This window comes from Lepidochelys kempii, chromosome 8, assembly GCF_965140265.1.
Source record: "Lepidochelys kempii isolate rLepKem1 chromosome 8, rLepKem1.hap2, whole genome shotgun sequence".
NCBI lineage: Eukaryota > Metazoa > Chordata > Testudines > Cheloniidae > Lepidochelys > Lepidochelys kempii.
Window position 1 is genome coordinate 97,877,894 of NC_133263.1, and position 14,159 is coordinate 97,892,052.

A 14,159-nucleotide genomic window follows, 5' to 3' on the forward strand; every position below is an offset into this window, starting at 1 on the left:
ATTTAAGATGCTATGGGGTATCTGCCTGAAGTTGGAGCATGATTGGCATCTGCTACACCTGTGCTGGTGCCTTGTTGCCAGCTCTGGTTGGATGGTAAATTATAATCTGCAGTTACAGCATTCTAAATCTTACATCACTGCTTTGTGTTAGATAAATGGCAGCAAGTTACAGCTGAATAATGGTTTGTGGTGATTGTTAGCTGCCATCTTTATAGCTACAACAGATTTTAATTGTGGCTTTCCAAACTAATACAGTATAATCCACTGTAGCATGCTGTCTAAAATGGGCACGTAATCCAAATGTTGTCTTAACCTTAAAATTGCTGAATTTATAGGGCGTATCCCCTCAATTAACAATAAAATAATATAAATAAAACAATCTTACCAATTTGTGGCTGAAAATGACTGTTTCCCCCATCTCATACCTGGTGTGAACACTTCTTGGTGTGTTACAGAACACTGGGTGACTTACACACTCTTCCTCAAACTGCAAGTTCCTGCTGACAGAATAATCTTTGTTTAAAGATGGCACCCTTTTGTTTACTTATTTATGTCAATATCTCTATTAGAAATCAAAGAGGGATAGGGAAACAAGGGGCTCTTACAACCTACCAGGCACTTAACAAGGTGTGGTGGTGCAGTCTGTGTGTGAATTTTGTGATATTCTTGCCTGCACCTGCTCCAAACTTCTGTTCCATGCTAGCTTTGGGAGGTTTGGTGCCATCGGTGGAGTGATATGCCCAAAACTTGGGGGGCAGGGTTTGTGGAAGTACTCAGAGGACTGGTGAATGTAGTGTTTCCTTTTATTCGGGATGTTTGTAGCTCTTGTGCCCTAATCCAGAGTCACATCAAAAGACTAGACATTTTGGTTCTCTAGGGGCTTGAGGTGATCATCACTTCAGGACTGTGGGCATAAAGCAGCTTGTACATGCCTCTGTGTGAACCTGGATCATGACAAGTAAACATCATGCTACATACTTCTATTTTATTTTATTTATTTATTTTTTTAAAAGTGGCTTACCCAGGCCAAGCTTTGGTCACCTGACACAGCCTTTTGACACACCAGAATTTCACAAACTTTACAGAGGTGAGTGAACTGATTTCTTCTTTCTGTATTGTTAAGTGTTCTAAGTTGGAATTGTATATATCACTGTGCAGATTCTTATTTCTTTGTTTTAAAATGGGCAATTTATTTTTGTTTTAATAATGTAGGGTTATATATTTTTCCCATTACTTTCTGCATTAAATACAATATTTTGCCCACTTCTGATTTATCAGACTTAGAGACAGGAGTAGTACTGTATTTGCATTTAATTAATACATTTCTTCCTGTTCAGTTGTTCCAGTCAGAAAAGTTCATTCATTGAGCATCACCTGGGCACTTCCCCCACAGGATCAGCATTACAGGTGAAGTTGGACAACATCTTATTGATGACACATGCTTGACTATAGGAAAAAAAAATCCTCTAAATAACTGAGGCTCCTAAGATTTGTTCATATTGCAAGTTGTGCTGGCTTAAGTAAAGGTGTGTTAAAATTAATCTAAATAAACTAGTGCAAACCCCTGTGTGGACACTCTCTTAAACTGATTTAAATCTGTTTTATACAGATTAAGCTTAAATTGATGATCAATAAACGAGCTGTTCATCTCAATGTCCTGATTTATTTTCAGTTGAGTCATTATGTTCTGTCTACCTAAATTCCACTTCTATTTTCAATTTGATATCTCTTTATAGAGATGCTGTTTAAAGATGACACTTGTCACGGGTGAATTGGGCAGTGTATAATGGAGTTGTTTGTCTGGTGATTTGGGATCTTCGCATAAAAGATGGTAGTTTTACCTCTTGTCATTGTAAACTTTTTTTGTTTTAGGGTAAAGCCACTTCACTATATCTCCTGGCTAGTGGGACATGAAGGCAAAGGCAGTGTTCTTTCCTTTCTTAGGAAAAAGTATGTATCAGATATCAATACTGTCCACTGTAATAAAGTGAAAAATAATATTCTAAAGTGAAAATATTTGGGAAAATTGATCTAAGATTAAGAAGAGGCAACTTTTCTTGGTAATTTCCTTTCAAGTTTGTGGCAGCAATGTTATTTAAGTAGTTTAGGATACTCTGAGAATTTACTTCCTTATTGTCTTGGTACCAGAAACAAAAAATGCAACCAGAATTGGAGACTAACACTTGGACCACTCCAGCTGAAAAGTTGTGTATGGAAACCTCTGTTTTTGTTAGAGTTGAGGATTAAGCTGGTAACACTACTTTTAAACATGAACAAAATGCTTGTTGTTAATCGGTTTTCAAATCCCAAACGTTGAGAATAGAGATGTTCTGTGAATTCAGAATTGCAAATTTATATGTAAAGAAAATGAATTATTTTTCTTACCTATCGTGGTCCTGAAAGTTCATTGCTTCCCTTACAGAGTATTTGGATAACACAGTGTAAGAAGCACTGTTCCTACAGTGTAAAACCCAGGCATGTAATCAGCACTTGTGGGAAAACAAAGTAGTCATGATTTGTTCCAGCAGCATATTTGATCTTTAAAAAACATTTTTGGTTCATGCTAAATAAATCTCAAGAGGGTGTATGCCCTTCTAGAATGTCCTGTTTTTAATTTTTTATTTCTCAGAGCTTTGCACTGTGTTTTGTGAATTGGTAGAAAGGTATCTTCTAGCAGTCAGTTTTGGTATCTCTGCAAGTCCTTCAGGCAGTCCTTTCATTATGCAAGTCTGAAATAAGCGTACTGTAATTATAGCCGTATTTCAGGATAGCTTTTAACTGGAATAATGGATACTGGGTTTAATTCTTCAATAGATTTTGGGCCCTTGCGTTATATGGAGGAAATGGTGAGACAGGATTTGAACAGAACTCCACCTACTCTATCTTCAGCATTTCTGTGACTTTGACTGATGAAGGTTACAAGCACTTCTGTGAGGTAAACCTTATTGCAACTTGGATTTCTGACCATTTTGGTATTTCCAAATGTCGAAAAACTTTATCAGTTTGTCTTTGTCTTCAGGTTGCACATGTTGTATTTCAGTATCTGAAGATGTTGCAGAAAAGAGGGCCAGATAAAAGGTAACCATTTAAATCCTTTGTAGTGTGTTGTATGTTTTTCTACTTTTTGATAAATATATATATGAGAACAGATGCAAAGAATCAGTGGTGGTAGTGGTGGTCGGGGGGAAGCTTTGGTTTAAAAAAAAGCCCCAGGAATTGTAGGTCACCATAAAAAGGCAATATGATAAACTGCAGAGGAGCGGTAACTGTCACCGACTGGGGTTTGCTGACTGCTCTTGTATGCTTTAGGGAAAGGGTTAGTGTTCAGAGAGCACAACCATATGTGCTCTTACCTTAAGTCATTTCCATTTGAATGACCCAAGTGCTCTGATTTTAGGGCTGGAAAAATAGCACCGGTTTACCTTAAACTGTTTTTTAAACCAATATAAACTGGTGCTAGCTCCTGTTTATGGACACTTCTTTCTGTCTAAGAGCAGTTTATTTTGGTTTAACTTAAAGTTGTTCCTAACAGACTTAAGGTAGACCAAGTAAGCCTGAAGTGCAATAAGTATCCATGCAGCCTTTTACACTGATTAACTAAATTTAGTTTAAAATACTGCAGTTAAACTGATTCAGCTCAGCATGTAGACATGCCCTTAGTGGGAGACAAAAAAACAAGAAGTGGAGAATTCTGTCCTAGGGACTTGCTAAAGACATCCCTACATGCCACATCCTTCCCAAATAGTAAGCTCAAGCATTTCTGAATGTGGTGTAGTAGTTGGAGCCTGAGACTAGAAGTCATGAGTTCTGGGTTCAGTTTTCAGTTCTTCCACTAACTTGCTGTCTGATCTTGACTATTTTGTGATTCACTGTCTCCATCTATAATAAGGGGATGATTATTTGTAGGAATAATGTGGGCCAACTGACCAGGGTAAACTGCTTTTGAGATTCCCAGATAAAACGAGTTGTATGTGTATTTTGAGTGCACCTCTCACCTGGTCTCATAGATGTATGAAGAATTATTGCAGAGAAGCTGACTTGAATTTCCACTCTGATATCTTGCCTAGAAATAGTGTTTCATTCGTGTCTTGGTAATAAATGTTGCAACGTAATGGTGAAACTTTTTTCCTCCTACAGAATTTGGGAAGAGATCCAGAAGATTGAAGCTAATGAATTTCATTACCAAGAACAGGTACTAGTTAATCTTCATAGTTGCTTTCTGTGTGTAGCTTGTCTGTCAGAGGATTTGCAAAATTCTGATCTCGCAATACTTTGAAAACATAGATGAGATAAGGCAGAACGAGAATGTGTTAGAATTCATATTCTAGGTAGAGAAATGTTAGACTTTGACTTGTGAAATTGTCCTTTAACAAAACCAAAACACAACTCGAATTTTTTGCATGTGGTGTTCTTCCAAGGGCTGTCATCCCTTTCTTCACTTTTTGATCATCTTTCCTTGCTTATTATGGTCAGTTTCTCTTTATCTTCCGATCTATATTGTGAAATCCTTGCAGATGGAACCTTGTCTTGTTTACCAGTAAGGTGCTATGAATGCTAATGTTGCCCTCCCCGCCCTCCTTCTCCTCCCCCAAGCATTTCTGCATACTCTGTTTTGTGGAGAAACAGCTCTTGGTACTGTGACACTTTGGAGCACTTAACACATCAGCGCTGCTTTCTGTAATAAGGGGTGGAGGGTGAGTTTGGCCCACAAGTGGTAAGGTGTTAATGCAATCCTTGTTCGCTATTAAAGCATTAAACAGTTAAGTGTGGTCTGTGGTTTTGTGTCAGGTTATCACGGGCTTACTCCCATTGTAATAAAAGCTTTTTAACCTTTTAAGAAAGATACAGGAAAAGAAGGAGAAACACTTAAAAGCATTTAAAATGGAAAGTATTAAGGCTTTCATTGTAACAGTATCCCATTATTCCCTTTCCCTTTAGCTAGTCTCTTACAGGAAAGATGCCTGTTTGACAGTATTTTCGATGGTATTAACTGTCTCTTTTGAGGAAAAGAGAAAAGGTTAGTTTAGATCAGTGGTTCTCAAACTTTTTGTATTGGTTACCCCTTTCACACAGCAAGCCTCTGAATGTGACCCCCCCCCCAAAAAAAATTAAAAATAGGGGGTTTTAATTTAATTTAATGGGGGCTTGGGTTGTCAGCCCCATGCGTGGTTGATGGACAGCTCACAACCCCCACGTAATAACCTCGTGACCCCCAGTTTGAGAACCCCTGGTTTAGATGGTTTGGAGCTGTTGTTGAAGTCCAACTTTGCTTCCTTTAAGACAAAACAAGACACACATACACACTAAGTGGGAGAGAAGGATAGCAAAGATAACAAATGCACCATGGGTAACTTCAGAAAGTAAGGCATTTTCTGAATTGTGGACTGGAGTTAGGCTAAATAGCTGAACTAGTGCAGCTGAAATCACAGCTTCCGAGTTCCTCTCGGGTGTGATTACCAGGTGGTACAACTGGCACTTATTAAAAAACTAGGGACAGCTACTGTTTGTATATGCCAGTGGTTCTCAACCTATTTACCATTGTGGGACACACATGTGGGCTGCATCCAATACTGCCTGTATGGCACTGAGGATCTCACATGGGCTGCAGCTCTGTGCTGATTGGGCTGCAAGTGTCCCATGGGCCGCAGGTTGAGAACCTCTGGTATATGCCTTGCATCCACATGTTCTAACTAGTGGCATCTTGCAATGCCTTTTTTTCCTAGTGTAAACAGACCCATAATTGTAGCCAGGATAATACGGTTATTCTTTTTGCTTTTGTAAAAGTACAATCCGATCTAACTTCTCTGCAGATAGTCACAAGATAGGGAGAAAGTAGAAACCTTTTCATTCATGTTTCTTCTTAAGGATGAGCCGTCTAATGTTGCAGGGGTGGGGAGAAGTGGGTGTTTGAGCACCATGAGTAAGGATTTGTTTATGAATTGCATTTAGGCTCAGTAACCAAAACTAAAACTCAACAAGTGCAGCACACAATAAACTCTATTTAGGAAAAAAAGTGAACATTACAGATGTCTGATGAGTGAAACACCATTTTACTTGTTTACAGACTGATCCAGTTGATTATGTGGAAAGCCTTTGTGAAAATATGCAGTTGTTTCAGAAAGAGGACTTTTTGACAGGAGACCAGCTTTTGTTTGAATACAAACCTGATGTAAGTAGCACTGTAGCTCTGAACATGTATTTGAGGTGTAAAAGTTTGGGAAATTCAGACCTATTGGAATGGGTTTTCTAGGTTACTTGCATCACTTCTGAAATGAAAAAAAATGTAGAAAGCAAATCGCTTGGTTACAGATCTACTCTTAACCTTTTGTTTTCTGGATTTTCAGAATAATTTTAAGTTTTACAGCTTGACAGACACAGCTAAAGTTGCATTTGAACTCAGATATTGGTTTATCTTTGTAGGTCATTGCTGATGCCCTTAACCAGCTCTGCCCTCAGAGAGCCAACCTGGTTCTGCTGTCTGCTGCCAACGAAGGAAAATGTCACCTGAAGGAGAGATGGTTTGGGACACAGTACAGTGAGGAAGGTAAAATGACCGTTTGAAGTATCTGAGGTGACAGAGGCTATTAAACAGGGTGGCAATACAGCATGCAAGTACACAGGAGTGGGAGGATGATTTCTCAACTCTGATCTTGACCTTATGAGTCAGTAGAGGCTTAGGTGCTTTGTCCTATTCTATAGCTACTCTTTTCTGTCTGTGACATGGGCTGAGTCCCCCTCTCTATGCCTGATAGGCAGGTCCTTTTGTTACAGGGTCTTTTTTGGGAGGTGGAGAGTCATGGTGAGTCTTCCAGTTCCCCAAGTCAGTACTGAATAGAGATTAAAACTTACATAATGAAGGCTAAGGCAATATGTTTTTGGTAACGTGATGCTAATGCACACAGCCTTGCGTTTAAAGCATGACTATTGTTTATAAGTTTGCTTAAAGTGAGGTTTGAGCAGAGGCTTAAGAGGAGACAGGAAAGGTGAGCCAAATGGCATCAGGAAAGGATACCCAGTCTTTTGGCTGACAGGCATGGAGAGAATCATCTAAAGGAAAGAATTATTATTCAAAGAATCTGTAGCTAGATAGCTTATCTGCTTTCAATTTAATGTTTTTCACAGATATTGATAAATACTGGAGTGATTTATGGGCCAGTGACTTTCAGTTAAATGAGGACTTGCACCTACCTGAAGAAAATAAATATATAGGTGAGTGAGACGCTAGTATTTAGTGGACTCTGTCATTTTTGTCTTCCCTGACATTCCCTTTGAGGATAGGGGTTTTCCTAGGACATGGTCTTTGTTTTCCTTTTTCATGAATGTTTAGTTTATTTAAAAACTGTTTCTACTGAAATAGATAAAAATTCAGAAACAAATGTTTCCATATTTTCTATTACAGACTCTTATAAGTTTAAATTTTTGGCCAAATTTGACCTGACAATGTCTCTTATTTTAAAATACTCCTTAGTACAAGGACCAGGTAACCAAGCAGAGCAGCCATGGTGCACTCCTGAATCGCTTGCATACAGCTATGAACAATGGTACCTGGATTATTGAGAGAGCAGTGTAAGGTTATTCCCTTCTCTTCTGGGAAGGGAAACACAGACCCTTAAATAGCATCTGGATCTGTTAATAGAAGCAAAAAAACCCAACAAACTTCTCTTGAATAGGCTATAAAAGGCCTCCTCTCTTTACAGTGCAATGACCCATCCATTCTTCACGGAAGGGCAGTGTGCAACTGAATGTACTATAGTGACATGAGAGAGGACAGCAGCCTGCCTACAGTTTTGAAATCTGCACACTTGTGTTAATGGCTGTGGTATTGAGATACAGTAACCCACATATTCTGTTTTTACATTAGCCACTGACTTCGCTCTGAAAGCACCTGATTGCCCGGAGTCGGAATATCCTGTCAAAATACTAAGCACACAACAAGGCTGTCTGTGGTACAGGAAGGATGATAAATTCAAAATTCCCAAAGGTAATGCCTATTAACTGATATATTACACACAATATGCAAAGCAAAACTTTTCATATGCAGTAGTAGTCATCTAAAATAGTTCTAGACATTTATTTAGAGTTAGGACTTGTAGCTTCACTTCCATCTGATTTCCAAACAGCACTGAGCATCACTCTAGTTGCCATTGCACTTGTAACCCCCCTTTTGTGTTTAGCTCCTTGTTTAGGTGGCTTAGGGTTGGAGCTTGGTGTTCAGATTTTTGGCTAGGGAGTTATAATCCTTCACGACATAATCCTCCCCCCCCCCCCCCAGCTAGTTGTTCAAAAATCTTGCTTCTGCTCCTCTTCCCTACCATTCCTAGTTTCAGTTGGTGTTGCTGTCTGAGGTTTAGAATGGGAAGTCTTGAGGACATCCATTCCTCATTTGGACTGTTGTTTCATTGGATTTTGCCTTACTATTGTTTATAAGCCTACTTGAAGTGATTGTTGTTAAATTCTAGGTGCCACTTGCTTGCGTTTGGCCTAGAAATTGTGGTAGTCCCTAGAGGCCCTAATCAAAGTGACTGGGTTCCATTGTGTGAGGCACTACACATACATATCCACAAACGCCAAAAAGACCGTTCCAGCCCAAGAGTTTACAGTTTAGGTAACTAATTCAAGTGTGACTTGCAGGCAGCAGCATGTGGTCTCTTTAGACCCTTCATTTTTGTTCATGTGCTGGCAATTTTCTCCCTGTCTGCTATCACTGTTGCATTAAAATATTGTATGATTTCTCTGTTTCATTAATCTCTATTCTGCACTACTTTAAAGTAATGTGTTCCTCTTTCAGGGCTTTGTGTCCCAAAGGCAAGGATTCCACATCTTTCAAAATTGAAAAGACACAATTTCATGCACGTCCCGTCTATGGAGAGCTGTCCGGCACAGCAGTTTTTACTAACTAAAATACCAGATCATGTTGTCTGGGGATTTTCTTTAGGGCTACCAATGGGATGATTCATTAACACACCTTTTGGTTTGTGTTTTTAAGGGACTGTTAAGGAAAAGTTAGCACATGTGACTCCATTTTGGTTTGGGGCCCACCATTGTTTAAATGCCAGCACATCATACACCAAGAGGAGTGATCCTTAGATACTGAATCCCTGTGAAAATTCTCCTTCTTGTCTCCAGCCTGCCTTGACTCCCAGTATCTGGTTTTTGTCAGTCTCTAACTCCCTGTCTCTTGGCCTTGATGTGAGGCCTCCCATCCTGATAATAAAGGTTATGATGCATGGCTTTAGGACCAGGCTGTTTAATTAACATACTGGTTTAGCGCGAGGAATGCACCAAGCAGGGATAGGTGGTAGATAAGACAAGGGTTTGTTTATTGGCTAAGGTTTCCGATGCACGAGGGCAACATGCTTTGCTAAAAAGTATATAACCTTTGTATAATCTGTAATCAGGATCCCCTCCTGGCTAGCAGGGGGGCACCACGTTCGAGTGTAATAAACTTAGTGTCTTTTGGGAACTCTGCAGTTGTGGACTTTGTTTATGTGCCTCAGCCTAGATTCAAACTGTGCGTATCCTACCAGGTGTAATTCGTAGAATTTGTGTGCGTGTCCTACCAGGTGTAATTCGCAGCAGTTGTGTGCGTGTCCTCTCAGGTGTAATTTGTAACAGGATAACTCTTTTGCTTAGCGCTAAGCAGCTCTAAAGGCCAATGCTAGAGCCATGTTTTAAGAATCCCTAAAGACTCAGTAAAGTATATTTCAGGACTAGGCACCAAGAGTGCAATTCCTGGAGCTGGGAAAGCACCTAATCTCTTTAGGTCTCATTTCACCATATGTAAAATGTAGATATGTAGATGATACTAATGGTGAAATGAGACGCTGCTTCACAAGATTGTCGAGTGGAACCCGTTAATGTTTGTAGAGAGCTTTGACATTGTTTAATGGTTAGTGCTATATAAGTGTAGATTGTTGTTATACCTCTCATACAGTGAGAACCATGAAAACAAATATTTATTATTTACTACTCAGTGGCACTATAGCTGATGTATAGGCTTGGAAGGATTAGATTTTTATCAGTAAATGTCCATTTCACTGTACATATAAACTGACATCAATGATAATCGAAATTTACTGATAGGTAAAGTAAGAAAATTGCTGCTTGAGAACTTATTAAAGTTTGATGTAAGGATATTTACTTTATATATTTTGACATGTGACATTGACAATTTGTAATTTAATGGTTATACAGCTTTATCTTTTTGAACCTCAGTGACTACTGTCATTAAATAATTGTTTCCTCTCCAGTTGTCTGACCCCCTTCTAATTACCTGTAACAGTGAACATTTAAACTGATTTAAAAAAAAGAAGGAAGTGCTTAAAAATAAACATCAATACTATTCATCAACATTTTTTTAAATCAAATTCTGCCAAGCCTACTATAATCTGATAGTTATTTCCCATTCTAAGTACTGGGAAATACTGCAATATTTCCATTACCACACTTTAATAACTGCTTGACAAATGGAGAGTTCTTTTGACGGTGTAACTGAGGGCAGAATTTTTCAGACAGAGTATCTTACTCTGGAAAGGAATCCACTTTGAGTTTGCAGGCTTGGTGGTTATAAGAACTGTAGGTTTTTCCCTTTAAACTGAGAAAATGTGACTTGGAATCCTTGAGACTCAATAAATGTGGAAACAATGTTGCCATTTTTGAGTTATGTTTTCAAGCAGGATGGCATTTCAGTTTTCAGTTAGTGACGCTCTTTTAGGGTTTGTATATTTTTAGAAATTGTTGTTGTGCAACCTTTGCATTGCTTTTAAATAAAAGTATAACATTAATTTTTGGCAAATATAATCCAAATGTGTAAAGATAAGGTCTCTGCCTCAGTCAGTTTACAATCTGGTTATGTACTGTCTGTTATCAAACTAAAATGCCTCTTAACTCCCACAGTATAAATGTGTTGTCGTGTCCCCCCACCCACCAAAAGTTCAATTGTTACCCAATATTTTGAAGTGAAGGTTTAAAGAGTAAGTGGGGACGGAAGGGAACTACTTTGGTGATTTAATACAGATAAAAATGTTCTCAGCTGAACAGACATTGTCACGTGGGGTTCAAATAAAATAACTGACAGGAAACAACAAATGGGGTGAAGGAAAAAACAGTTAAATGTTTAAAGCTGCATGTGTTTCTGCAGTTGCTCATTTGTGGGTTTTTGGGTTTTTTCCAGCTTATATACGTTTCCATCTGATATCTCCACTGATTCAGCAGTCTGCAGAGAAGTAAGAATTACCTTTCTCATGCTTATCTTGCAGAGCAGCCAAAATTCCTCTATAGGGTTAAAAACAAACCCCGCCCCTCCAATTAACTTGAAGATAGAGGAAACCCAATTGTTATGTTCTTTCATGTTCTTTACAGTTCAGTAGTTTTAGGGGAATGGTTTATTGGGGAGGGGAGAAGTATTTGTGTAGGAGAAGGGAAGTGTGTAAGATTTTTGGTACAGTTTTCCCATGGCAAAGGGCAGGGAAAATTAAAGTGACAGAATAGTAGCAGTGCATCTGCTCGAACAGAACGTTTCTGCAAAGGCTTTGTGCTGAAAAGATTTGCCTGTTGTAGACACTATAGCCAACAACTTGGGGAAAAGTGTGTAGGTGAGGAAAGAGATTGAGAGCACCAGTTGGAGAGCTACAATATGTGAGCACATTGGATTACAGTTCAGCATGTGCAACTCATCCTCCCATTCATGGCACCCCTACTATTCCCGAGGTCAGACTATCAGTTGTAACAAACAGTATAGTGACTTTATCATAAGACCACTAAGGAGCTGCAAGGGAGGAGTGGGTTTTTTATATATCTTTGTAAAACTATTTTTCTGAAGGTATTGGTCTGAACTTTTAACCAGAAGCACTTGGTTCTAATTCTCTTTGGCACTCAGAATTTTTAACTGGCTTAAAAGGACTTTTTCTTAAAGTAATCTTTTTATACCTATTAAATCCTAATCATAGCAACTACCACTTCAAATAAAGCTCTCTCTCTCAAATTCCTTTAGCATATTTTCTATATTAACATCCCAATATTCAACAAACACACTTTACTATGAGCTGATGTTGCTTGAAATATACATTATTTATTCCAGTTGGATTTTAAACCACATATAGTAGGGGTTGCTTGTGTACTATCCTGATGTGCCTTGTAAAATAAATAACTTCTCTTTTCTCATCTGATGCAAAAGTATTTTAATTAATGCCAAAATGACCTCTAGGTAGCCCTGTGTTTTTTGATAGAGAGAAATTCACAGCTCTGTGTTTGTAGACTTCTGCATTACCCAGGACTAAATTTCTTGCAGAATACAAGTCCGTTTTTTAAATTGGATTTTGTGATTTAAGTCTTAAATGTCTTTAGCTATTTAGTGAAATAATTCTCTAGGACACTTTGGCATATACCCTCAGACCCACTGACTTTATGGTGGTTTGTGTTTTTTCTCTTCCTTTTTGGGTTCCCACTTTTACCCTTTTCTCCATGCAGTGTGGTGCTTTTTGATACTTTTGTAAATATTCTCACCCACAACCTTGCCGAACCAGCATATGAAGCTGATGTTGCTCAACTGGAATACAAGCTGGTAGCTGGAGAGCATGGTTTAGTCATTCGAGTGAAAGGATTCAATCATAAACTACCAGTAAGTACTAGCAGTCTGTTTTCACTACTGTTAAGTCAACCAGCCATTTGCTGGGCATCATTTTCTAAACTATTCACAGCTCTGTCGTTAAATATTGGTGTCTATTAGTGGTCTTGCAACCCATTAATGGTTTTGTATACAGTTTAAAAAAAAAAATCAGTCTTCCTGTTGTGATGCTCATAAATCTGCAAGAGCAGAGAGACTGTGTAAGTTTCCAGGTTGGCAGGAAGGCATAGTGACAGGGATCGATGCTTGTGGGAGTGCAGGGGGGCATCACACCCAGCATGAAGTGCAGGAGACATTCAAGAAATCTGGGTGTGGAACAGTGTTCCAGAGGTGATCAGATGAATTTATTAAAGGTTAACAAATTCTTCCCCCACACCACCCTCCTCCTTCCCCCCGCTGACTTACTCAGGACATGGCAGCCTCAAATGCTGTTGCTCTCTGGAGGCTGATGGGATGAGGAAGAGTAAGGGCTTGTCTGCAGTACAACTATTACTGGGTCAAGGGACTTGGTTACAACACGGTTAACACTTGTAGGGTAGATTTAACAAGGTGAAAGCCTTGGATAGTTCAAATTGCAACTGGGTCCTTTGACTTGATTACAGTTGTAGTATCTATGGGGCCAAAGTGTATCCTTTGAAATATACACAGCAAAATCTTCAACATGAGGGAGAAGGAAAATCATGGGTGTGGAGAGTATTGAGGCGCTGATCTGTACTGCATTCTGCAATTATTTAATGCATTTTCAGCTTCCATTAGTATACATAATTTTTAAAATGCACTCTTCCCCCCCCCCCGCCCCCTTGTAGAGATACAGTAGTCAAAATAAACAAATGTTCTGCTGCCTTATTAAAGGAGACCTGCAAAGGAGGGATAATAGATTAGTGCATGCATGCAACAGGATTTGTTTGTGCTTATCCTTTATTTTAGAAATATCAGGAATACTGAGTCTTGTCCTCCCTGTCTTTTTGGGGGACGAGAGAACTGGAATGGGGACTTTTGCAGCCCCCCCATTGAAGGGGCGTGGCTGTTGAATCTTTCACAAGGAGAGATTTTTTTCCCAACTGTTTAGAATGCCTAATAATCAAAATAGACCCTGGAGATTTAAACAGTCTTGACTGAATTCCCTTTCCCTTCTGACTTGTTCAGGTATTTTGTGATGTCATCCTACTAATTCTCTAGTTGTCCTAAAAATAGAGAAGGTTCTGAATTTCTAATGTAGGAAAAATGGTCTAGATTTCACATTCATCCTCTTCAGCAAATAATGTTCTCCTATTTGGTAAAAATAGCTTAGAAAACAACTTTTTTTTTCTTTCCAGCTGCTCTTTCAGCTCATCATTGACCATTTGTCTGACTTCAGTTTTACTCCAGCGGTTTTTGAGATGATAACAGAGCAGCTAAAAAAGACCTATTTTAACATCCTCATAAAACCGGAGACCCTGGCCAAGTGAGTGTCTGTGGAGAGATTAAATGTGGATGGGCTTTTTCTGGTTTAGGTGGAGGTATAGTTAGAGTGGAGTTTTCTCTGCTTTCATTA

At 38.9% G+C, this 14,159-nt stretch overlaps 1 protein-coding gene across 2 annotated transcripts in view; it reads left to right on the forward strand.

The window, feature by feature from the left end:
- The window catches only part of NRDC (nardilysin convertase), a 42,850-nt gene that overhangs the window by 16,231 nt on the left and 12,460 nt on the right, over nt 1-14,159 (forward strand). Inside the window, exons 9-21 of one of the 2 annotated variants that reach the window (XM_073357722.1) lie at nt 1,014-1,087; nt 1,338-1,407; nt 1,873-1,950; nt 2,815-2,935; nt 3,020-3,078; nt 4,138-4,192; nt 6,065-6,169; nt 6,421-6,544; nt 7,123-7,209; nt 7,862-7,981; nt 11,174-11,225; nt 12,469-12,619; nt 13,942-14,069. In XM_073357722.1, coding sequence (XP_073213823.1) covers nt 1,014-1,087; nt 1,338-1,407; nt 1,873-1,950; nt 2,815-2,935; nt 3,020-3,078; nt 4,138-4,192; nt 6,065-6,169; nt 6,421-6,544; nt 7,123-7,209; nt 7,862-7,981; nt 11,174-11,225; nt 12,469-12,619; nt 13,942-14,069 — 1,224 coding nt within the window. The remainder of the gene's footprint in view (nt 1-1,013; nt 1,088-1,337; nt 1,408-1,872; nt 1,951-2,814; nt 2,936-3,019; nt 3,079-4,137; nt 4,193-6,064; nt 6,170-6,420; nt 6,545-7,122; nt 7,210-7,861; nt 7,982-11,173; nt 11,226-12,468; nt 12,620-13,941; nt 14,070-14,159) is intronic. The other variant, XM_073357723.1, reaches the window with a different exon arrangement.